Raw genomic sequence first — 27536 nt, forward strand, 5'->3', positions numbered from 1 at the left:
AACTGGTTGTATGAATTAATGGGGGCTTAGAGTTCAGCGCTAAAGTCAAGCTCTCCCGCATCAGGATGGCATTGTCACAGTTACCGATGGTCCTCCATCCAGGGATATAGGTAACCAGAGCTCCTGAAGGCTGGTGCATGACGTCAATCACAGCAGAATGGGAATTCTCGGGTGAGAGAGCTTGCCTGCAGTGCTAAACTCTCTATGACTTTATACAACCAATTTAAATGTAACTACAGAATTCATTTTCTGAAGGATGCCATAACAACATACCGCTAGTGATTTATAAGGTAAATTTTTCTTGACCGGTTGTCTGTAAAGAGGAATTTGTCAGCGATTTTATTTGTAGACTGAGTTAGGATGCAGCCCCATACAAATGTTTAACCCCTTCCCCACACCTTGGCGTAACTGTATGTCACCTTCTGCATGATCAAACAGTTTTCCGGTAATATTGTAATATACTGCAATACATCAGATTAGCAGTATATTAATCTGATGAACTGATCTCAATCAGATGATCAATCAAGTCCCACACTGGGACAAAAAAAAAAAACACGGCATAAAACTAAATGTACAAATAAGACCCTTTTAGTCCATGCAATATAAAAATTACATATCAATTTGAAAAAAGTGAAAATCATTTAAAATCACATATGGTATTTTCATATCCAACCTCACAGAGAACAGCATAAAAAGTGACCAAAATTATAATTTACCCAATATATAATACCAATAAAAACTACAACTCGCCCAGCAAAAAACAAACCCTAAGTAAACAAAAAATTTTTTATGCCTCTTAGAAAACAGCGATGCAAAACCAAATTATTTTTCTTCCCAAATTAGCTTTTATTCTGTAAAATAACTCAAATGTAAAAAAAAGCTATATAAAAGGTAACATGTTATCTATGCTATATTTTTTCAAAACAAAAAAAAAAAAAAGTTAAAAATCAACTACAGAATAGATTTTTTTTTTTATATTTCAACCTCCCCTGCCCCAACAAAAACACTGCATGTGGTGCAGAACATGAAACATTTTTGGTACACAAGAGGTGCAATCTGATTGGTATTTCTCCCCACATTGTAACTGGACATGTTCAGGCTTGAAGAAAGAATAGTGACATCACTGATTACAAACAAACCCAAACTTACTTCTCATTTCAGGCTCATAGCTGAGAGAACTAGGTTTGTGGGTGCGATATTGTTTTAATAGCCTTTTATCCCAGGCTGCACAATTCAATGGATTACCAAGACGAAGGAATTCTCTAAAAACAGAAAAAAAAGTGAAAGATAGGAGGTTAGCGGTACGGTGAGTGACACCTGACTGGCTACAGTGGCCACATTCCACTTGTAAACGTGGATTGGGTGCACCGAAGATTGTACAGGTGGCGCTACTTTTTATGTTATAGAATCTTGGCTCTTTCCTTTGGGGATAAGACTCAGGTGGCCATTCATTTCCCCTCCTGCATGTAAAATCGAGGGATATGTGCACTTTAAATGGCCTGGCTCATAAAAATGGGGTCCCACTTAAAATAAAACCAAATCCATAATGAGTTGTGTTAAGTGAACTATTAACATATTTAGTTAAAGTACCTGAGAACCATGGGCTCCAGTGCCTGAGAAGCTAATCTTTCAAACATCCTCTGAAGTGGAGGGTGCAATGCATGGTCCTCATCGGCCAGGGCAGCGCTACATCGGTGCAGTAACCGGGCATGCAGCCCTGCCTCGCACATAACCTGCTGATTCCTCTCTGTGTGTACCAAAGACTGTAAGATATTTGCAACAGCCGACTGAAGATCCAAGGCATGCTGCAGAAAGAGTTAAAGCAAAGAAATTAAACAATAAAGATTTTGTAAGAAATGTATTATTAAAGCAGAACCCAAATCTTAATAATGAAGTTTATGGGGAATGGAAAACGCTCCATTCACCTTCTAATCTTAGTATCCATTGCACTCTCCTATAATGGTGTGAACTGTGACTAAATATTTTGTATTTTATCATACGTTGGTATATGTGCCCATAGACAACATAGGTTTTTGAGCATTTTTTTTATAATAAAGCCTGAATTTCTTTACATGGAGGAGTGCCTAAAATGATTTTTTTTAACTAGTAATAGCTGAATGAGGGATCTCCATATTAATTAAAAAGAAAAAAAAAAAAAAAAGGATGCATACTTCAGGTTGGGAATCTGAATCCACCGATGCCAATAGATCAAGCATAGAGAGCATAGCACCCGGGTGGATGATGACTGCATCTGAGGTTGAAAAGGACGTAATTCCTCCATGAGCTTTGAGATCACTGATGTTTTTTGGAGGAATCAGGGAAGATGTGGACACTGTATGGTAGACATGTCTGCAAAAAATTGAAGTAAAATCAATAAACAAAAATAACATAAGATCATAAATCGAATAAATACAATTTTCGAAAAAGGATAGTAAAGAAACTGGGCAGCATAGAGCATTGATATGTTTATAAAACAAATGAGAGAAGACATGATCATTTCCCAAAGATGGAGTCCGTAAACCACTGTAACAATCAACAGTCTCAATAGGTGCCATATGGTAACCGGCTACTACAGACGAGAAGGGATAGTTGTATTTTTCATAATTATGCTTTTTTTAAGTAAACCAAGTCTTGCGTTGGATTTTAGAAAGTTTGGACATAATAAAAGTTGTGGTATCATTAGGGTATATTCATATCAGTGTCTGATAGGATCAGCAGCTGTAATATGCCAGTTTTTCTGTGCAGAATCTTTCTTGTACAGCTTACAAAAACGCAAAATACATACAATGAAGGCAGAAATACTGGCATGTATGTACATGCCAGTATTAAAAAATTACAATATTTAAAATATAAAATTAAAAAAAAATTACAATATTTACCGTAATCTGAAAGAACTCTAGGTAAAACACTTCTATACCTGCACTTTTACAATATATTTAAAGTTTTGGGTTTGCTGCACATTTTTTTAATACGTGAACAAGATATGTTTTAATAAAATATATTTCAAAAATGTTTTAACATGTTTTGTAAGCTTTTATTAAAATCTAGCCTGAAAGCTTGGAAGAAAACCTTTTTCTTTGTTTGTGCTCTGTTATGAACCCCATGGTGCCTCAGTACAGCATCACATGGGCAGCTGGAAACAGTATATTCTCTAGTTGCTTAGTGGACAGGGTAATCACTCTTCTCTTTATACTCTCCATAAAGAGGAGGTGTAATAGCCATATTCTTATTGCAACAGTGTGGCCGGAATCTGCACTTCTCAATATTAACTGTAATAAATAAACTGTAAAAATAAAATAACAGAGTCTTCTTTAAGCAAAATCTGTCGCGCGTTAACTCTATATGGTAACACTACTATGGTCATAAAGAAACATTAATAACAGACTAAAAAGCTTCATCCGGCCACATTAATAATATAAATCCTTACATCTGAGAGTCTGCAATCCCAAGGAAAATACGCTCTTTCTAAAAATAAAAGCAGCTTAAATATTTAATTGAATGAAAATCTGCTGCATTATTCACCACTGTCTCCAAATCTGTGTTTTCTATTTTCTCTAGGCATTTGGGAGATTTTTAATGAGGCGTTGTAAAACAGAACAGAAGAAACAAAGCACATTAATGGCAGAGAATTTCAGTTTTTCAGGAAGAAGAATTTAGAGTAGAATAATTAAGATCATGTCGAAACATTCAAAGACAGAGATCAAAACAAAGTATGGTTAAAATGTAAAGTAGATGTGCAGTGGGGAGGAATAAAGGGTTGTGCCAGCAATCGCTCCCACCCCATCTGACGTCAATCGTATCCACCATCCAACAAAGCGTACAAAAACACAACGCCATAAACGCCAGGTCAGTTACTATGTTAACTGTACTATGCCCGTCTATTTCTGGAGCACCATTATAAAGTGAAATGATGCCTGTTGGATTTGAGACAGATTCCTAAGCTACTATCCCACTCAGGATGGGAGAGTGTAAGCCAGCACAACCAATTCTAGGCATACACTAACCCCATTCCAGCTCTCACTTCTCTAAATTTCAGGGGAGGTCACAGGATCCATTTCATCCAATGATTCATCTTCTTGGACTAGGCCACTCATTGGATGAAGCTGGATGTACCAGAGAGACGCAGAAACTGTGAGGCGGAGTAGGGTAAGTGTTCTTCCTGGGAGTTTTCAATATTCATAGAAAAAACCTTTAAATTAGATAAAAGAACCGCCCATTCTGAGTCGCTCCTCTTCCTGGAAAGCCGTCAGGCAAGTTTAAAAATAGTTTTATGAATTATAGAACTCCTGGTTTTAGAAATAAAAAAGGTGGCATGAGTTAAAGTGCTATGGGAACCTGTCTTTAGCTGAAACAGCCAAAAAGGTGCTAACAGGTTCCGTTAAGCTTTGTATTATATTGAAAAAGAAAATATATTTATATCTTCCAACACACAAAAAAATAGCAGTCACATTATTTATAAACCCCTCTTGCTGGAAAGAATACCTAGCAGATAGATCAGTACCTTTTCCGGGATAGAGCAGGGGTGCCCCAGGGTGAAGGGAGAGTAGTCTCATTTGTCAAGCAAGGAGGAATCTGTTCAGCCCGACTACAGAGGTTACAGGCATGAGCAAGACAGAAAAGTTAGAAAGACAATTGAAAAAGTTGTGTTAGTTATATTGTGAGCAAGAAACAGAATTATACAGAAAAGTCAAAGAGCAAAGAGACAGATGTACAGTCTAAAGCAGATTTGCGACAAACATCTAAATAACAGGTTACCAAGAATTAGTGTTACCCCAATTCATCTCCTTTCCTATCACTATGCAGAATAGATGTCACATTAAATCACTTCTCAAAGAATTATCGTTTATACGATACAACTAGCTCAGAGGAGGTGTCACATCTCAAAACCGGTAATAAAATCTAAAACGCATAATATTCCTAGGTTTACATAGACACTTTCTAGAAGGAATAGTTTTGGAATACATTTTCTTCACATTAGCACAAGTGATAATAAAGCACCCATTCCTTTTTTATTTTAATAACACATTTACCTTGGAGTGCAGTCTCATTTTTCGTGGATATAATCGTCTGGTGTGTCAAGACCAGGATATTGCACCCACAAAGTTATTTTTCAATTTGCTGCTGCTGGATTTTTCAAATGTACTTACATATACACACACATACATATACAAGAAGCATCTCCATTAAGATGGAGGAAGATGATCCCCCTTCTCATGAGCTAAATAGACAAGCCCTTACCAATAACAATCCTGTAGATAGTGGATAATGCTAAGTTGGGTAGGTCCATTCATACAGAGATAGTCAGATCTACCATAGAAATAAAGAAAATCAAACATGATAAACCAGAGACACTTACTTATAGATCCAGACACCCTGACTTTAATAATCTTTATATATTTGTTATCCATGGGGGATACAGTGTAACAGTGATACAGAAGGGGGAGAGGACACAGTGTAACAGGCGGTGAAAGTGCAGCACAAAGGAACTTTGGCAACACCCCAGGAAACTCTTGCGGCTCATTTGCATAATTGTAAAAGTTGGTTTTAAAATGAAGGAGGCCATGGATAAGAACTATAAGAAGATTATTACAGTCATGGTGCCTGGATCTATGAGTAAGTGCCCCTGATTTACCATGTTTAATTTTGATGGTAGATTTCCTTTAAGAATCACTAGCAGGCACATCCTTAATTTCTCCTTTATACTAAAATATTTGATAAGGGGAAAAAGTTTAGTGTGCACAAGCTTTGAGTTTAGATAAAACTTTACAATTAAAATTCTCCCACATCCCAGAGTGACCTTTGTGCTAAGCCACGTGCCCTTTATTTCACACTTCAGTGTAATTTTTGTGGCAAAAAAATGGCAACCCTAAAGCTGTACAATTTAGCAATGCAAATCACAATTTGGGTGTATTTCTTAAAGAACGCAGAGACTATCTTAACTTTTACAACCTGACTAGATAGATCAATCTTCAACCAGATGTAAATCTATAAACTGACTAGATCCAAGGCAGGTTACATAATAGACTAAGCTGCTATGTTAAACACATCAAGCGTCTCAATATGATGTGACAAATGAATAAGAACATGCCCGGCAGTGTTACACTTCAGACATCAGCGGCAAGTCAGATTTTTAGCTTTTGTCAGAATATTAAAATAATACTAGTAAAGAGACATCTGTATTGCCATTTTGTGCACAATTTAATCTAAAAATAGTTTTGAGGGATGGAGAAATTTTTGATGTGGGCCTGGTAAACTATGTAACATTAAAAAAATGGCTTTGTAGGAGAAAAGAACTTTGGACACATCCAAGAATGAAGCTGCTCACAAAGAAGAAACTTCATTCTTTCCAGTGATTTCATAAGACAATACCAAAGATCAATCCAAAGCAAAATTAAGGCTGATCCGGCACTTGAAAAATGTATAATTAAACATACAATTTTATTCCGATATGCCTTAAATAAGTTCATGATGCCTAGCGAACCTACACATTTTAAACTTTCTTGTTCAGTTCTTCAGTTTTCATGTAAGGAAGTTAAAGGGAATCTGTCATCAGCACTGACAATGCAAAGCTCCATATAGTGTTGGGTAGCAGCCCTGGATGTCTGGTTAGTGTAAGATGGACTGCAAAAAAAAATCATTTATATTCCAGGATTGTATCTCGATTCAAGGCACTCTGGTGCAAGGCTGTGCAAGTTATCTTCACTGAACACACGCCAACTTCCTCCCCCAGTAACTGCTGTAGTACTCGAACAAAAGTCTGTTACACTAGAGCAGAGATGGCAAACCTATGGCACAGGTGCCAGAGGTGGCACTTGGAGCCCTCTCTGTGGGCACTCAAGCCACTGACCTGGCACAGAGTTCACCAGACAAGACTTGAAGAATCTTTTCAGTTTCACAAAAACCAAGATATACCCTCAGTGGCATATTAAAGAAATACATTAGTGACTACAGGAAGAGTGAGAACATGTGGAAAGACTAGATAATATTTGGAGCTCCTGCTCGTCTGAAGAGAAACTACAATAGTCCAAATTTGCCCTTCATCTTTCAACTGTATTGGTGTCCTCAAGAGGCCAATACGATATAAATTTGTGGCAGAACAGGGAGCAAATCGAAATGAGGCCATGAATCTCAAATGGCCATTTGTTAGGGGCCTGAATATGATGGATTTCAGGTTTGGCAACCAATCCGGCAATACATCCGTGTCAGGTGGCAAACCGGGACAGGAGCGTTGGGTCCGCTCATCTCTAGTACCAATAACTTACTACTTAAATTGCTGTTTTGGCTCCTTGCAATAAATAAGTGGGTCTTGCTTGTAGTTTGGGCACTTATTCTCTAAAAGGCTCGCCATCACTGCACTAGAGGGAAGGTGCTTTGCAGCAGTTAAGTGAAGAGATGTCACACACTAGTGAACCAGAGTGCTCAGAATACAGCTACAATCCTGGAATATAAATGTATTTTTCATAGTTTGCTGCAACTACAAAAAAAACACTTAACACTGTCTGCTGCTTTGTATAGTCAAATTTGCTGTTGGCTTGATTTAAGCAATGGTCAGTAACATAAAATTGTATTGTCACACTCTGCCACCCCTCTCTTCCCTCTGATCCTCCATTTCTGTGGTGCAGAATGTGAGTAGGTCCTACTCTTAGAGAAGTTAAAAAAAAAACTGGAAAAAAATGAATTTTTTGAGAAATGTAATGAGATTGTGGACAACATTTGATATCAATTTAACACAAATGTGAAATATGAGTGATGCTGATACAATTTATACAAGGTTCTACCAAGTTCCCTTGTGGTTTACATCATTATGACAGTATATAGTAAAACACTCATTATTCTGAGGCAAAACTTTTTGTATACATCCCCAGTAAACCTATTGAGTTATTCAGCTTACCTGTCAAAGGAATCTGTAGCTAATTTATACAGATACACAAAAAGTTTGCTGCAGTGTCTCAGTACTGGGCACACAGAGTCCAACTGCACCAGGTCTTCTTCTAGAAGTCTCTGAAATGGTTGGTTATTAGATGGGAAGACATTTGATGGTCTGATTTTCCGGCATTCTGCAAAGCAGCCAAGTAACCGAATAGCATCAGCCAGTTTTTCATACTGGATTTCGGTTTTGAAGAAGTGAGAGTTTGCGGGTTCATATCGCATAGCTGCAGTTAAAGTGCAAAAAACAGTGTGCAGAAGTTCAAAGACTTGGTTCTGGTTCACCTTTTCCCAACCATTCCTTGGTGGACAACTTAGAGACTTCTCCATTGCAACTAACAGAGATGTGACATAGACAAATCCACCAACTTTCCGAAAAACTGTCCTCGTCCGGTGACTTTCCCTCAGAACTATTAAAAGTGCCTGTAAACCAAAAAAAGAATAATTCAGATTACAGCAATATTGTCACTGGTAAAATCTCCACCTAGTGCCGCCACAGTTCTTGTACTTGGGATGATTTATTGATGTCCAAACCAGACAGCCTTATAAAGCACCTGCAAAGCCTTTTATCATGATGACATAGGACACATATGGAAAATAAAGGAGGTTCCTCAAGATCCATGTTGGAGCATAAACAAGTAATTACAGAAAAGAACATGGCCTATTGCTACCTGCCTTAGTAATTAAGTTTTCGAGGATAGGATAAGGAAAACCACACCTCTTTTGCTGCTTTATAAGGTAGCTCCCTTACCATCAAGCATGACTATCAGGAAGCCTTTTCTTCAGAAGCCTCCACACACCTGTTAGGTGGCCTTAATTGTCATAGTCTCCGTAAGAAGAGCTGAAGAGATGCAACCACATAGAAATGGTGCTGTCTATATCTGTTCTTCCTGGATATACTGGTTCAGCTTGAATCCCAGATCATGTTATTAGGCTTCCTGAAAGTCATGCTTGACGTTAAAGAGGCTGCCTGACAAGGTAGCAAAAGAGGCATTGTTTTCCTTGTCCCACCTTGGAAAACATATTTTCATGTTTCCTAGAATCCCCAAGTGAAGTATCAAAGGCTTGAAATCCCCAAGTTCATGCAAGTCGGTATTAATTGGAGAACTCTTACTCCCGGACACTGGCTTAGTAACAACAGGACTCTAGTTGTAGTTGTATACAGGGTTCATTGCTGTTGTAGAACAGTGAGTATTATAGATTACAGGCTATAATAGGGACAGGATAACTAACGAAAATATATCCAAATTCTGAAAGCGCTCCACATGAGACATCTATATAGCTGCAACCTAAGGCCCCTTACACAGACACACACACACACCGTCCAGGACTAGACCCAAAACCCACCAGACTGTGACCAACATACACTATATTTGTGACTGGATATAGGGCACCTCTCAGCAGCTTCCCATCGATTGGAGAAGTGGTCATTGTCTAGATAGCGTTATTGTGCTTTTATGTTTGGCTTTTATTAAAATAGTTAGAGAAATCATTTTTTTATTTTTGGGTTGCAAGACGTCAGGATATAGAGAAACTGGTGTCAGCTGTGGACATAAGTGCGCTAATGTCTCTACAATCTGCTTTATGAAAGCTGCAGAAGCTGACATTTAATATGCTCAATTTGTTTCTGCAGAGGGACAAAAAAAATAGGAATGTTAATTATTCATCATGTTGTTATCTATGAGTAAGTGTGATACATTAAAATTATTATTGGCTACCAATATAATTCATTTTAACTGTGTTGGATTATGGAAATGTGAAATGGTAATGGCAATATATTATAAAACCCAGCTAGACAGAGCTCCAGTGAACGAAGAAGGAGTCATCATTTTCGGGAAGATTGCCATCTCTTAGCTTTTAGAATCATTTTCCTGAAATTGAAAATATAAAATACGACCACCGGTTGTAGCTTACCCTCAGAATATCGGTCTTCAGCTGTAACTCTGTTGGTGGCGCTGAGTGCATCAATCCTAAAAGCGTCCCCATGTCATCATCTCCACTGGGAGACAACATCAACTGCTGGATCACCATGAGCGCGTGCTCTCTACACTGGGGGTACTTAACAATGTTATGTACACACCTTGCACCTCCAAACTCTCTGAAGACACCTGAAGAGAAATAGAGACCAATCACACATCGTATGCAACATACATTTCATTGCATTGGCCACAAATACAAAGCAAACTACCTCAGCTTTACATTCCTCAGACACACAGCAACGTATAGGTAGATTAAAGAGATGCATAGCATTCTAGTGCCTAATACATATTAGCCACCTCTGAGATGCACATGGTGGCATCCACACTGCAGGAAGGGTCCAGGGCTACCAGCCTATTACTTGCCCTTACTCACTAAGTCGAGGAGACACCCGACTTCTACATAGTTACAGCACATTTTTATGGACACCAAAAGAGTGCGGTACCAACATGCAGCAATATGAAATGTAAAGCTATTTTAAATGAAGTAAATAAGGCTCCTTGTGATAGTTTCTAGACTGACTTGATGCTCTGATACCCGACAGATTTCTCCAAGTAATAGCAAAGAACATAAAAATTATGGGGCTATAGGTTGTGCGCTAAACTGCCTTGCACGGTGGAGTGTCTACACCAGAAAAGCAAAAGAAATTTACGGATTCTACTCACACCAGTACATAATACTAATAGATATAAGATCATATAGAGTCCAGTCTATATGATCTTCTATCTATTAGTATTATGAAAAAGTTTCATTGTATATTCATTTAGCGGTTTTTATTTGTTTATTATTTTATCCTCAATAAATGTCCATTGTCTTATGTACTGGTGTGAGGAGAATCAGTAAATTTTTTTGCTTTTCTGGTGTAGACACTCCACCGTGCAAGGCCGTTTAGCGCCCCAACCTATAGCCCCATATTTTTTATTTTCTTTGCTATTACTCCACAGAGGCTGTGGAGCTGCAGGAACAACTTGGACACTGAGGACCATCCCTTTGGATATTACACTGCATACCACCAAGTGGTAAACAGGTGAGCAGTATTGCTTACTACACACACCGCTACATTGACGGTATCACACGAGTGGCTTTGGCTTCTTCATAAAATTAGCTTATGTTGTGTGTTTTTTGGTGCACTTGCAGTTTTTTTTAGAAAAAGGTTGCAAAATAAGTTGCAGTCTGTGGTTTTTATGGAACCGTGTGTGAGCAGACAGAGTTTTGTTGGGTATTACATCTCAACTGCACTGAAGTGAAAGGGGGAGTTGAAACACCACACACATACTGTCGACAACTGTGGAGACGTTTTTGCAAGAAAGCAGCCATTCCTTTGTTCCTCTATATAGAATATGACTTCCTTCTATGTATGCAGATCACTGGTAATCCAAGATTACCTGCATTTATACTAGTCCTCCGGTTATAGCAGCTAGCTTATAGCAGCTAGCTTATAGCAGCTATACAAATATGCCTGTCTGCAGTATTTGGGTATGGGATAGATGCCATCAGCCGATCAATATCTACAGAAAGCTTCCACAAGATATCTCAGCATTTCAAATATTACATTTGCAAATTGCAGTTCATGTAAAATATTATATTTCACTGAATGTTTATTTTCGAATAGAAAATACAGCACACACAGTCGCTGTATAGGTGATGTGTCAGCAATGTAACGGTTGTATCTGTGTGGACAGGTTGACTGATTATTACTTATGATCTTATGGAAGTCTAAATAATTTGTGCCTTTTCATTTAGCAACATTTTGAAATATGCCTCATATACCCCTAACCTAAGCTCCTTACTTTATTCTCTTCATTGACTTATGTTTGATTTCATTATACCTTCAGTATAGAGTATGATATACATTATGTCAAGGGTATCATGACTGAATGAAAGCAAGGTATGAACAAAGTCCATTTGACTATGTAATATAGTGGTGGTCATGGTGTCAACAGAGTCATGGTGGACATGCTTGGAGGCAGCATTCACTGGAAGTATTGATGTTAAAGAAGTCAGAGTGTGCTAATGCAATACTGCTCTATTTATTAGGTGCAATTAGGGACACCTATGCTTGTAATCAATGGGGGTCCCAGCAGTCAGACCTCCAGTTATCAGATATTTATCTCCCATTAAGAAGCCCTGACATATTTCACTATTTAAACAGCAAAAATCATAGTACCAGACTTACAAAGACCCCTAGTTACAGACTGACCTCTTTGCCCCCTGGTTAATCTCTCTGGGGGCTTAACTTTAGTCCCAGGCTGCAATGATCAGCTGTAATGTGTCTGTAATGAAGTTTTATTGATAATCCTTGGTCCAATTAAAGCAAACTTTTTGAAAATCCAATTGTCAAAGGGACAAAAAAAAAAATTGTCTGGAGCAACAATTATAAAATATACAGGTCCGACTTAAAATTCACCTTATGTTCTTTAGGTTTGTACTTATCTTGTACATAACCCAGAGACTGTCTGTATACTTTAAACATTCCACATGCATTCATTTCATACCACTATACTATTTAGTCAATATTCATGAGAAGATAACAGTGTATCGTGACTCTTTATCTGGTAAACGCCACACAGTCATTAGTTCTATAGTACGTTTTCAGTCAAGAAGTGATGGCAAACTTACCAGCATTGGTATTTGATCCTTGAAGCAAAACTGTAAGCGTTTCCATTACCACTAATGCCAATTGCCTTTGGTCCTCAGTTGACTGTATTACATTACTGGACCCTATTAAAAATACAATGGTAGAAAAAATTTTGCTAAAGGACATAAATCTTAAGTAAAGGGATAAGACATAATTATCATAGAAGGAAATTCAAAGACAGCTACCGTAATGTGCACATAGCAACACAGTTACAGTATTTAATAAAGTATACTTGTGTCTAACAATTTTATCTTAAAAGGCGTTTTCTCATCTGGGCAAAAACCTTATTATTTAATTCATCTGCCATATACAAACTTTTGATACATTGAATATTTGGTACATTGAAGATATTTTCCTATAAAATGTAGCCATATGGTCCCTTAGAGATAAAGAATAGCTGTCTTTGGATACAACCACAGCTGCTGGAGTCACCGGGCAATGAAACAGGAGCACAAAGGTGGGGGCCAAGAGCTGAGCAGTCTGCAGTACAGACCAAAGCCCAACCCCCAGGACTACACAAAGGATTCGGTAATGGACCAGGTGAAGTTGTAACACACAATTATATTGGAATGCAAATGCCTAGAGAAGGCAGAAATGCATATTTGCAATGCAGCTGTAATGGACTTTTGCAACCTGTCTCAACTGAAAATGAGGTCCCTGGTGACAGGTTCCCTTTGAGCAATTAATATTAATACATATTACATTTACAGTACAATAAAAATTTAAAGGGGTATTGTAAAGTGGAAGCAAATAAATGTTACTGTTTGTACGATGAAAGGTTGCTGTATCAGCACTTCTTCTTGCTGATATTCAATAGGAAACTCCATTATTGGTTTCCCAAGGATAGAGAACAGTCCACGGAGCTCATTCCATTCTCATCTCAGAGTGGTGTAATATGAGCTATGTCCCTGTGTGTACATCACATGACCATAGACATATTTTAATCCTCTGGTATTGAACAATGAAGCTTCCTATAGAAGCACAGCAAGCAGAGATCTAGAAAATATCACTCAGCTATAGCTTCATTGAGCAAGCACTGTAGGTGCAGAGCATGAACAATGAACCCAGGGTGTTAAGCCAACTTCATTGTAGCATCCTAAGAGGAGGCACTAGCGCCAAGAGCTCCAGGTGGGAGTCTGATGTGCCTCATTGACTCACATCTAGGCATGCATAAACATTTGTCTGTGGGCGTAATAAAAAACAAAAACAAACAGAGCTTATATAGGACGATTTGGGACACTAAACAGGTCAATAAGGACCTGTAGTTGGTTTAGTGTCTCAAATCCATCTGACAGGTTCTCTTTAAGTTGCAGGACCATAACAAAGCTTAAGACTTTACCTTGTTCAATATAAGCCTGAGCTGGGTCTTTCAATACAGCAGCATACTTGTGCAACAGGTTCACCATTACCTCCAAGAGTCCCACCTCTTTGAATACATCTTTAAAAATGTTGTGGTGTCGAATAAATTTTAGAAGAGTTTTGGTGGCAATAATGCTACAGGAAAAGGAGGTGTTGGACTTTAAAAGGATGCTGACACTTATTAGTTCTTTGCAAGGGATATAGTTCAAGCTGAAAACTACAAACTCAAGCATCTCAAAGTATTTTACTTGGACGTCAGGCAGTTTGGTTATTTTCTCGGCAAACTGAGACAGCGTGTGCTGGGATTCCAAAATAAAGTAATTGGCGCTGTCCGACATGTAAATATTGGTGATGGCATCCAAGATGATCTGTGCAAGGTAGCAGGTCTTTGCTTTAAGAAATGCATTCTGGAGTACAGAAAAGGCTTGAATGTTCCTCACGCTCAAACCTAAAAATGATTAAAAATACTGTAAATGGTAAATTTAACCGAGCTTATGAAATCACTTCAAACTAATGGATGCTATTTATTTGCATCTTGGAATCTATGTGAAATACTTTGACATGGAATAGTTCTCTACATATCCAGTAATTTTTAAGGGGTATTCACATGAATACAAGTTTCTTAAATATACTCAGGATAACAACACATTCTCTAATTCACTGTTATTAACAAAAAATACAGCATTTCACAGATATAATTCTAACCTGTCCCTATCAGTCCTGGTGTATACAATTTCAGTTGCCCATAGACACGACCCTGTAACTTCTGACTTAGGACCGTGGAAGCCATGTTGGATTTCTGCGCGACGGCCGTGGAGCAGAGTTTCTCTCTCTCTGCTCCCTGCAGAGTTCACACTGACACATACACTCATTCACTTTCTGCCGGCTGCAGAATGAGGGAAACTACAAGCTACAGCCAGATAAGTTATTTATCTGGGGAGGCACAGCAGATAAACTTGTAATCCGATAATCTAACCACAATGTCAGCTCACAGAACTAGATAGATCATAATGTGTGTGCTTAGAGAGTCCCCGCCCACACCATGGAATTTTGCACTGACCAGCCTAGGCATTAAAATTGTGAAGTAAAGGGTTAAAATGGTCTTTATTGTGTTAACATCACAAGGGCGTTGAGATTTGAGAATTTTCTTTCATTGGAAAACCCCTTTAAAACCCCTTTTACAATTCATTATTTTTTACAAAATAGAGAATGTTTTTGTAGTTATGTGAATACATCTTCAGCATCGGCTTCAGTTTGATGCTATTAAATGTCATAGAGCAGTTTTCTCTAACCAGAGCTAAAAAAGTAAAATAGGTATACACAATTGCACAATATTTATGTGCAAATGAATAGAATTTTGTCTTTCCAAATTTAAAATTATATGAAAAAACAAAAGCCACTACAATGTTTGCTTAACTCCTTGTCACCGAAGCCACTTTTAACCTACCTGACACAGCGTTTTTTTTATTTTTAAATCTGACATGTGTTACTATAAGTGATTATAACTTTTAAACTCTTTAACAAATCAAGGTGATTTAGAGATTGTTTGAGATTTGGAAAAATTCTCAAAATTCAAAATTTTCTACTTTTTCAAACACATTTTTTTCATAAAAACATGGAAAATTTGAGTTTTGGGGGACCTGCTCAGCTAACTTTCAATGCCTAAATAATAGTAAAACCCCATTAATTAGCCCGTTATAGAAACTACAATCCCTAAAATGTATGTAAAACAACTTTTGAAGTTTGTTAAACCTTTAATTGTTTTACAGGGGTTAAAACAAAATCTGGTACAATTTTGATATTTTAATTTTTGTTGGCTAAATTAATGCATTTTTCAAAATAGTTAGACATTCTGAATTGATAGAAAACCAAAACCCTCCACAAAGTTTGATACCCAATCTCTACTGAGTATAATAATACCCCATATGTGGTGGTAACCTGCTGTATGGGCACACACCATGGCATTGAAGGGAAGGTGCGTCATTCAAAGCAGATTTGCATTGTCACTTTTTGAGGGCTATGGACAAGGACTTATTTTCTGCAGGATTAGCTGCACTTTAAAAATACTTTACTGGGTCTTTAACTTATTGATGAGATTTTATTAACACTTGAATTTACAGAGGAAAAGAAAATAATCAATTCTGGTTTCCTCTTTTTCTTTTTTTGCATATTTTTAGTATTTGTTTTTTGTATCTCCATCATTTCTGAGAGCTTATTTTTTAAGTGTTGAGTTTTTTCAATGGTACAATTCTGGCACACAACATTTTTGTGAAGGAATTTTAAGCAAAATTAACATTTTTGGCAAGTTATTTTTTTACTGCCTTCACCAAGCAGGATACTGTACGGATGTGGCAATACCAAACGTATAGGTTTTTTTTGTGATTTTGTAGGTACTTTTTTTAGTACTTTATTAGAGGTGTATAGGAAATGTTGGTGTTTATGGGACTTTTACTTTATTTAATTATTTTTATTGACTATTATAAGACTTTATTTTAAACTTTATTATTTTTTTCTTACAGGTTAGCTCTGATCGCTTGTTCAAGCTCTTATTCTTTTAGCACAGTGCAATACAGAAGTATTGCACCGTGTTACGTAGCATACTGAGCATGCTGCCTCCAGGCAGGAACCAGGTAAGACATCACGCAGCCCCGGGGCACTGGCAGATCCCGGTGCTGCCATTGGAGCACTGGATACCCCAGTAAGCACCATGGGAAGTCCAAATCATTTCAGATGCCCCTTACACGCCACAGTCATGGGTGACTGCGGCGTGTAAGGGGTTAACACCCAATTGCAGGTGTTCGAGGCAAGTGTCAGCTGCAACCGCATCTTTTGGAGCGGATGCCAGAAGCTGGACGTATTGGTACATAAGGAAGTCATTTCCGTCCGTGACGTACTGCTACCTTAAATGTCAGTAAGAGGTTAAAAGGGGTCGTCTCATGAAACGCTTCCAATGTGCCAGTATTATTGTTAATAAGAGTAAAAAAGTGAATATAATTGTGCAGATAACACCATTTTCACACATACATGCCTATTTCTCATCTCACCAGGGGAGATTTATCAATGTGTTGCACATTAGACCAGTAGAGAGAGTTAGACTAGACCAGTCTTCTACTGCACCAGATTTATCACTGTGTCTGATGCTGAATAATAAAAGTGGAGCAGTTTTAGACAAGTTTAATGCTCCAAATTAATTTTGTGGCACACCAACGGAATGTTTTTTTAACCACACCGACTTTATGCCACAGAAAAATGGTCCAAAACCATTGAATAAATGTAGTGCAAGGCATTTCAGACAGTTTTTAACGCAAATTACTCCTGAATTCTGGTGCCAAAAACTTGGTAAAACTCCCTCACTGTGTCTGTTGTTGGAGATGATCCTTTTTCAAGTGAATATAAGTGAAGTTTTCAGAAAAAAAGTAAACCAAGCATTGTTTTTTTTTCTCTCTCCCCTACTTGAAGGAGTCGAACATGCAGTTAAAGATACAACCCACACACAGGAATGGCATCAATTCTAGAAAAGGCAGCCATGTTTGTGTTATGTTCTACAGCCCTTTGTTGTGTTACTAACCCTGGTTATGTATATCTCCTTTATGAAATATATTCCCAATTTTCCCAATATTCCCAAGTGAGGCTCCTGACCTTCAAATGAAACAGACTAAAAAGCAAAGTTAATGTAGGGCAGATATGATGAAAAGACTTTTAAACACCGTTTATGAATTAGAAATTTCAAGACATGGTCAACCATCTTTAACATCCATGGAAATGCCATTAGGCCTTTCTGGAAATCCAAAAATTCCATCTTAATAGACTACAGTGTATTTTCTGTAGACCTTTAATAATAATATTTATTTATATAGCACCATCAAATTCCGTAGTGCTTTACAACCTTTAATGAGAACTTGGTTTTATCTACTAGTCTACCAAAGCCCAAATACACATCCTTACCTCTTAACCTCAGTAGAGAGTCACACCTTCCAAAAAAGTTAGAAGGAAACAAAAGTACCTTCAATATACTTTCCAATAGAAGAAAACTGTGCTGAGAAGGTACATAGGATTGCCCATACTATTATCTTCTGCCAAAATAATCAAAGTTACCTACGGGGAGCTTTAGCTAAAGCCATAAATTATAGCGCAAATTAGCAGACAAAATGGCATAGAAGGAAGCATTCACTGCAATTAGGCTTGGAAAGGGTAGAGCACTGGGAGCAGTAGACATAATAATCCCCAGCTCTATATTCAGTTTGTACCTAGCTTGATATACCACATAGCCATACCTGCCATCGTACAATAAAAATGCTGATATTATCTGGGAAATGCTTACCTTTTCCAGCAGGCTGCGGGACAGCAAAGCCTGGCAACAAAAAGGGTGCCCCCGTGGTTAAACCAGCTGGTTTCAGTTCATTGACACCGTATGTTGTTAAAGAAGTAATTAGGTTAACCAAGTCCTTCAGTGCATCTTTGGATTCATTCTCTTTAGCTTGCTCTAGCCTGCAGGAAAGACAGCGTTACATTTCCGTCATGCAGCATGCATTTAATTGCACCTAAATATAGATTAAAATGTTACTTCTCAATAGAAAAAGACATATGGCGCTGGGAGAAAACATACATACCGGTTTACAGGCAACACAAAAACATATGCAAGGCATTTACATTATTTCTTTCCATACAGTATTGGTCATCTTAAAAATACATATCAAGTCTCGTCATTTCCATAGATCCAAGTGTTTGCACAGATTTTAAAGAGAGAGGTGTTGCAATCTGGCAGAATTTCCACTATACTGACATTCCGATGGACAGGACATTCATCGTGCCACCATCTGGTCAAAGCAGCCCTATAGACATATTTATCGCTATACAAACTAAACCTACATCTAAGACACTTTATGAACATATCCTAGTGTCTTGTCATATGTTCTTTCTTTCGGGTCTTCCCTTTATTCATCAGTTGTAGGTCATGGCTTCCCCCAACAACCTCTTACATATACACTACAATTGTAAAATACATACTGGAAATCAGAGTCCACACAATTTCCCAAATGTCAAGGTCATTGTGTAGTCCAATGTGAATATATCCTTACGTGAGTGAAATGAGTATGTTAAACTTACTTATTTCATAAATTGTATATTTTCTAACAAAGAATAAAAAAGGTAAATGAGATAATTGTATAAGAACATTGATAAAAATGAGAGAACTCTTTCAGATACCTGCAAGTTATTGGCGTTAATCCAGCACCTGGTGCTCATTTCCTTAATTATCTAACAAGGCGCCTAACCTTTCCAGTTTTAATTGGAAATGGTGTGCTGTTCCAAAGTGACTGAAACCCTCTGGCAGCACTTTGTCCAAATGAAGGCCAAAGGGGTGACCCTATCAGCCATAGAAAGAAGTTTTTAGTTCCCATGTCCACTTTCATATAATATGCACCCGGCTCTGATACTCCATATCCATATCCTAGCTCCCAGCTTGTTCTGCTACATCGGCAGAACATCCAACGGCACGAGGACCACAACAGCCCCATCTGTTCTATTGACACCTGCATCACCAGCTGCACTCCCACCAACACTGGTGCACAAGCTATACTGGCAAGAACATCATCTTCACCTGCATCGCCTGCTCAGCACCATCATTAATACCTGCGGCACCAGCAGCACCACCGCGGCATTACCAGCACTAACCAGCAGCTCCACCACCATCAGTACATGGAGCAGCGCCACTAGGAACTGCACCACCAGAACCACCATCACGTTCATAATCATCTGAACTCCAAATGTGAGTGTTAACCACCATTACTCTCAAGTACCAATTTTGCCACCTATGTCACCCGGCTACTTAAATCCTTCTCTAAAGAATTTTGCATTGCGCTTGCTGATCTGTTTAGTTTCAGCATGAACTGTCAAATTTCACCAAACATTTGGAAAGTCTCAATTATATGCCTTTGATAGGAAACCAAAACGAGCAAATGACTAATACCATTTTAGACCCATCGCCTTAACATCAACACATAATGAAGTCTTTCGAAAGGGACCTTCTTCTTCCCGTCAAGGAGGCTGTGAGTGGGAGCATCGATCAGCTACAGTTTGCTTATATCAAGATGAGTATGGACAATGCCATTCTTTTCCTTCTACACAAGATATACTCATATTTAGAGCACAATGGTAGTTCTGTGCAGATCACCTATTTTAAATGTTGTTAAATACCATCGACCCAGCTCTAATAAGTGATAGATTGTCCAATCTAAACATCAACCCTTCCAACACTAACTTAAACGATAGACCTCAATAAGTCTCAGTGGCCAGCAAACAATCAAAACCTCTGGTCATTAACCAAGGAGCACCACAGGGCACAATAAACTCTCCATTCCAATTTACTTAATACACTTCTGATTTCTGTTATTACTCTGAAATCTGTCACCTTCAGACATTTTTAGATGATTCAGTAATTTTTATTGCCACCGCAAGCTTTGCTGGTGGCGATCGCAGGGTTAACACCCAAGCACCAATCGCCGTGTATTGAGAGACATCTCTGAACACCCACAGCTTACGTAAGACTTATAGATATGTCACACATCGTTAGGGGGTTAATAGAAAAATATGAATTCATGTTTATGATTCATCCTTTATTATCCAAGTTTGTATCCAAGTTAAATATCCAGTAGGTTTCCTTGTCAAATAGATTTTAGCTTGGGTCATTACCTCTGACTAAATAGTGGATTTGCTCTATACCATAAACTTTAAAACAATGAGTGAAAGTTAGGCACGCAGGTGACAGATGACTGGGCAGAAACCTCTGGCACAGGCTATAATTACTGCCTCAGGACAGCATTGCCCATTCCCATGCCCAATTGAGGCGAGAGTGGTGAATGGGAAAGGAGGGGGGGGGGGGAGGGCGAATCCCTGGCTGAATGGCAGGTACTGTACACTTTTTCATTGCCTGTACACCTGAAAACTGTCATACACGATATGATAAATTCTCCCAATGACTACGGTACCAGACTCTATTCCAGAGTCATAACTTGCACCTGAGTCTTAATGCAAAGATTCAAAAATGGTCACATACCAAGTCATGAGTCACAATTAAGGGCACATAGTGTGCTGACACACCTTGACCCTTTGTAACCATCATGTTGTGATTTTGGACCATGCTGTTGGATGCCCTAGATCTGGAGCTGGACCATAGTTTTTGGATGGTCATGTACCATGTGCCATTTCCAATGTAGAATTAAAGCTCAAGAACCTCCATTGGCACCTCGTCTGCAAGTGACAGTCATCCCTGCCCTCCCTACAACTACTCCCCTGATATCATCAGTATTTTGTATTTCAGAATACAAGGCATTCAAACTTTTCTTTTTAAGTTTTTACATTCTACTTTTGTCATCAACAGGGGCTTCAGCTTATAAAGTGGTTCATAGTTTTTACCCAGCTCAAATATTTGCAGTACCAATTACATTCAGGGCACATAAGAATCTGCCAGCCACACAGAGAAATGTCTATCCTGAGCTTTGTGTTTTGGTTCCTTGAACCTTCTTTTGATCTGTTCACTTCTGCACCAGGCTTGTGAGAAGCATTAGGCACCTCTGTGATATGCAGCTTTTGTCAGGGTATAATTGCTGCTACAATCTGGTTACCGCAGAGCTCTGATAAAGAGAACATTCACAACAATTGCAGCTTCCCGGGTGCAGCAACATTTATCAGTGCAATAAAACCTGTGGACATTTGGATCTATAGCGACAGGAGATGATATCTGCCAGGTAAAATTCTATACTTCGCTCTCTGTAAGGTGTTCTTGGCCTCGGTGTTAATATTTGCTTCCGACAAGAGGACTATGATTACATTGTGTTCATTTCACATGAACATGCCCTATGTAGGCATGTTAAAGACAAGGGATTGCCCATAATGTCACATACACAATGAATGGGACATCATCAATTGCGACCGGTTGAGATGCTGGTCATGATTGGTGGCCTGGGGATTTGGACATAAAAAATGATGTAACAGAGGTTGGTATATTCATGGACCACCATCTGGTGGTTCTGTCTAGCATGGCCCAATGATGATGCACTGAGATTTAAAAGACGGAGATGACGCCAATTTTTTCTATCACCCTGCTTTCCCCTAAATATACTGTTTATTTAGCAAAAAATGTTGGGGACACTTTGGCTACATTTTTTTTAATGTGAATACCACCTTGTATATTGAAGTGTAAGATATACACAGTGAATATTTATAGAGATTATAAAGAGACACAGAGGGGTAAGCTATATTTTAACATGATTCATCAAACAAAAGGTTTATTTTATGGATAGGTGATCTGAAAGGAATTTTTTCTTACAAAATGCTCTTCTGATCTGGTGAGTTTTTACTGTGAATACAGAAGTAGTGAAAATGTGACATGCATATCAAGTTCTTCTTTTCTTGATCTGTTAAATACCGTAGGTAAACGAAAAGCCTGAATGCTTCTTCTCCCTGTTTCTATAGTGATACAACGTACCATGGATTTTTGCAATGTCTGTCTTTTCTGGACAATCTTTAAAACTGTTACATTTTAAGATGTGTTGTTAATGAGTAAGATTGCACGCACACGAACCTACGGGGGCGTAAGTACAGCCTCAAGCTTGCGGCCATACATGCGTCCCCTATATATGGCAATGGCCGCACGGTGCGATACATACATGGGGGAAAGATAGGACACGTGTTACGGCCCGTGTGCCTTGAATCTCTATGGAGAGCAGAGGGGTCACCTGTAGCCGGGCAGGCATACGTTCGTGTGCATGCGGCCCAAGTCTGATCAACTAGCCGGTTTCCACCATAGACACAAAATATGTATTTTAAAAGACACAGTCGCATAGGGTGAACGGATCTATTAAGAGAAGTCCTAGCAATATAGTCCAGCAGATAGGACCTCTACCAGACTTGCGCAACCGGAAGCAGTAGTGCAGCTTTTAGTGTAAATCCCTTCCTCTAGTTTCCACCTTTCTTTTCTATCACTTTGATCCTGAGAAATAGCTTTCAGTCTCCAATTCAGGTAGAAAAAGGGATTCAGCTACTTAAACTTCCTCTAACTGTTTTAAATATCATAAAAAGTCATTTTAAGATGACTTTTAGCTGCTCCAAAGGTAAAGGGAACCCATCATGAGGATTTAGGCTCACAAGCTGTCACCAACTTGTTATATAGGGAAGTCACATAATCACTATGATCTACTTGCATATTCCAGGAGATTCAACATTAACCCAAAATAGTTCTTTGAATGCTGCATTTAAAATATATATAAACAATTAATGGGAGTTGAGCCATGTGAAGATATCCATTTCTGGCTTAATTCTTTACTCTTAGACCAAGAACATTGTCACAAGTCTGGGTGGTGGCTGCTGAAGGCAACTCATAATTATGTACTTGGGAGCTCGGCCAAGCCATGAGGGTATATCCAACCTAAACTCTTTCCCATTGCTGTGAATCCTTAGGTCATATATATTCTGCTTCCATTTCTGTGATATGTTGAATCTCCTAGAATATAGCAGGACATCATTGTGTTGGCACGCATAACAGGCTTTTAGCAGTTTGCAGGCCTAAATCCTCATAACTTGCTCCCATTAAAGGCATAGTCAGGAAATTCCAGTTGTCATTGACAGGTTCCTACCCAACACATAGTCTCACTACTGGTGGCTTAAACTGGGCCTATTGTAGGGATTAGTGATTAAAGGAACCCCCTATATTAGCTAGACATATCTTAAAATGACATCCAGTGTGAATTCAGAAAACCCTTTTAGGAGCATGTCAGAGTTACATATGCTAAGTGATTTATAACCGGCATTATTGTGCTGTTAATAGGTTTACCTCAGCAGGAGGTCAGAGAGGAAGACGTATCCTTGGCATATTCTGAAGTCATCCAGCAGTGTCTGAGATACATCGCTGGAGTCTTTTAGAAAGCAGGAAAGCCCAGCAAACATCTCCACAATTTCCAGCGGGGACAGATCATTTGACTGCTGCATGTTTTGGACACATGTGGCCAGGCATTCTTTCTCTGTGGGAGAACAGGTGACGTACATTCAGCAACATGGATTAATATAGACGTGTGGCACCTATTTTAAAAAGTGACACTTAATAAATGAAGCATTTCATTTCTCTACTTGGTAAGGTGACCAGGTTTTCCTCAGAGGAATGACTCATTCAATCCAGTAAGGAAGAGTCAAGGCAAAGGAATGGGGAAAACTGGATACACTGCTGCATAATAAAAGAAAAATCTCAGTTTTGTCTCCCTTGTACATTAGCAGCTTCAAAAACAAATCTCATAAAAATCTAACATTTTTAGAAAGAAAGGGCCAAATCAAGTCCTGTCGATTGTGGTTGTCGGGATCAATTATTACTACTTGTAACATGATCTTATAATCATTACACAACTTAGAAGGATCCTTTACATAAAACATTCCTTCATATGCAGTGTTATCACTGAATCACCTAGATCAAATGCTTTCAAAATCTGCAAGGGTATTGTTTCTGCTATTGCATAATGAAAACTGCAGGTTCATATAAGGACGTGGAGCACATGTGTGGTTTGGGTTTGAATATGTTAAAAAAAACTGTACTAAAAAAACACTTCAAATGGGTTGAAAAGCATTTAAACCCTTTGAACTTGTTCCTAATTTATAAACATTACAGACACAAACTTGAAGTATTTGATTGGTATTGTATGTGATAGAGCAAAACAAACTATAAAGAACTAGTGAGGTGTAAAGAAAATGAAAGTGCAAATTAAAAATATGCTGTCACTTCTTTGGGAAAATTATTTCAATAGATGTATGGATGCCACAACAATAGAGAAAGAGCAATCAAAGCAGTAAATTCTTCAAGAACACTAGTGAAATGCATTCACATTTAAACATATTCGATTAGTGCAGTATTTCATACATTTGCCTCAGGACCAAAAAAAAACACATAAATGGGAAAAGTAAAGAAAACCTGTCATAAGCGACTAACACCCCCTCCCACCTAAAAAAAAAAAAAAACCCACACAGTACTTTTTAGTTGCCTTTACACATGTTCCACTGATGCCTCTATCCATGAAATTAGAGCCACCATTCTTCTAAGACTTTTATTGTATTCCCCAACTTCTCTCTGACGGTGACACTGCTAACCCAACCCCTATCATGAATGATAAACTGTGAGGTTCATTTCTCTTCATATAGCCAGGTCCCTCTTATACCCCACCTTCCTGAATGATTGGTTAATGAGGTAGCAGGGCCGAGTCCCACACAGCCACTGTCTGTATCTCAACATTCCAGTGTCTGCTATGAAAAATAAAGGGAGCTGTACAGGTCTGTAGTTTAATATTGGCAGACAGTCCCTAAATACTAGTTTAATACCAGCAGCATGTCCAAGCAGTAAAACCAGTGAACAATAAAAATGCAGGATTCACATTAATATGATTGGACTAACATCAGGTGAGTTGCATATAAGTTTACAAGCTTATTTTTTCAATATTGCAGCCAAGGAAAGAAATCATTTAGGAATAAGGGAAATACATTTTGATCATAATTTTTGAGATATCATTCAAAAATTCACAACAACTTATAACAGGATAATAGGGGGGGGGGGGGTATAAGAACTATTGGGAATCATTGTTTTGCAGGCAAAAACAATCAACTAGAGTCTGGAGAAGACCATATCAGTACGACCCCTTCCACCAGATAACATACCCCCTCATTCAACTAGAATGCCACCAGTCTATATCCACAATCTGGTATTGTCTGTGTGAAATCTGCTTATCTAGGCTCAGGCAACACAATAGACCTGTAAGGTTGTTACTAACCCCTGCTTACGACAGATAACAAGGTTATAACATCCAATATTTTCTACATATTGTACAATGAAATGCTTTTCTGAGAGTAGCGGATCTTACCGCTTTAGGAATATATTTCATACTTTAAACATCGGGAAAAACATGAAAAATAAAACATACACTAAAATAAAGGACGAAAATAAACTTCAGGTTTTGAATTAGAAAAGATAAGGATAGAACATACCATGTATATATTTCACTACATTTAAGCTCAGTCCATGTCGTGAAATGGTCATCAAGACTTCACCGGCACTTTTTCTCCAAGGAAGGTTATAAGGGGGGCACCAGGATGTTATTGCACTGAAGAGGAGCTGAAGGTCATCTTTCTGGGCTAGCTCCTCAGCTGGAGATACGTAGCTACACAGCTTCACTAAAATCTGAAAGTAAAAAAAAATATTATGCTAATGCTTACAGTACTTGTACTAGTCTTACAACTGAATAGATTTATGAACTTTTTCCAAAGAATGGTTATAGAATACACAAGAACATTATGATAATAGAGGTTTGACCTCTAACGGGGGCTCCTTTGGCCAATATGTAAAAAAGTGTTGAAAACCATGAGCTATGCAGCAAACTGAATCCCTACTTAAATAGTGCTGTGTTGTAGTTCATTTCAGAACTAGTGGCCAGAAGAGTTAAAGGTCTTCAAATGTTGATGTTTTGCAACCAGAAAACTAAGGATGCTGTCAATTTAGATTTTAAGCATATTGCTGCAGGAGGCACCTCTTGGCCAACAAAACACATGTGAAAAATTTTGGCCTGAGGGACTGGCCACGGATATCCTTTAGGTTTCAGATTTCTGATTGTCTTAATCATAGTTCTTAATATATGCAGCGGCTATAATGAACTGGAATGTCATCTCATAATGTCAGACTGCCATGATTCCACAGTTTCAGCCAATGACACAACTTCCCTAATTAAAAAAACTATTTTTCTGTTAATATAGAAGCTTCAATTAATGAAATGTTACATGACAATGTTTAGTTTCTAAATGTATAATTTCCTTTTTAATATTTGCAACACAAAGACATTCAATAAACTACTGCCACAGAATATAATGAAGATGAAGTTCTTAAACTAGAACGGAAAATTCTCATTTAGACGGAGAATGATCATTGAGGCAGATGGCTTATCAAATATTCTATTAAGAAATTGCAGTGGGGATATTAAACAGATCGATAACTGCTGACGCCAGATGGAAATAGCGATTGCAAAGGCAGCAGCACACACAATGATTTCTGATGTAGATGCAGTTAAAGGGAGTACTTCAAGAGAACCTAGACCACGGTATTCCTGGTACTGCTCCGACAAGCGCTGTGCCGCTAGAAAACTTTATAATACTTTAGAATAGAATATTCTAAGATGCAAAGTATGTAGGGAAAATACAAGTAAAATAATGTAGCCACATTCCATAAACATCAAAAGGTTTCCAGATTTACTGCCTTTACGGTAGAAAATGTTCAGAAATGTAAACGCTTATATCTTAAATCTTAGCAAGTTAGTTGCTATGGCAGACTGATGGCAGTAACTAGAGTTTAGAAGAAATAAGTAAGATTGTCATGGACAGGACAACAGAACAAAATTAAAACGTCATGGTAAATAAAAAGAGAAAAGCAAAGTCAGGAGAAGAGTACACCGTTATTACCGTATATACTCTAGTATAAGCCGACCTGAGTGTAAGCTGAGGCACCTAATTTTAACACCAAAACTGGGAAAACCTATTGACTCGAGTATAAGCCTAGGGTAGGAAATGCATTGGTCACAGCCTCCCCAGTATATAGCCAGCGGCCGCCTGCCCTCCCCTG

At 38.3% G+C, this 27536-nt stretch overlaps 1 protein-coding gene across 7 annotated transcripts in view; it reads right to left on the reverse strand.

Moving 5' to 3' along the window:
- WDFY3 (WD repeat and FYVE domain containing 3) overlaps positions 1–27536 on the reverse strand; it is a 152676-nt gene that overhangs the window by 66030 nt on the left and 59110 nt on the right. For 6 of the 7 annotated variants that reach the window (XM_072116004.1, XM_072116022.1, XM_072115996.1 and 3 more), the window contains exons 7-17: positions 25916–26108; positions 23730–23916; positions 18222–18388; positions 13881–14348; positions 12523–12624; positions 9841–10034; positions 7892–8349; positions 4502–4585; positions 2172–2349; positions 1591–1805; positions 1150–1262 (exon numbers count right to left, since the gene is read on the reverse strand). In XM_072116004.1, coding sequence (XP_071972105.1) covers positions 1150–1262; positions 1591–1805; positions 2172–2349; positions 4502–4585; positions 7892–8349; positions 9841–10034; positions 12523–12624; positions 13881–14348; positions 18222–18388; positions 23730–23916; positions 25916–26108 — 2359 coding nt within the window. The remainder of the gene's footprint in view (positions 1–1149; positions 1263–1590; positions 1806–2171; positions 2350–4501; positions 4586–7891; positions 8350–9840; positions 10035–12522; positions 12625–13880; positions 14349–18221; positions 18389–23729; positions 23917–25915; positions 26109–27536) is intronic. The other variant, XM_072116048.1, reaches the window with a different exon arrangement.

This window comes from Engystomops pustulosus, chromosome 1 (assembly GCF_040894005.1).
Source record: "Engystomops pustulosus chromosome 1, aEngPut4.maternal, whole genome shotgun sequence".
In the NCBI taxonomy this organism is placed as follows: domain Eukaryota; kingdom Metazoa; phylum Chordata; class Amphibia; order Anura; family Leptodactylidae; genus Engystomops; species Engystomops pustulosus.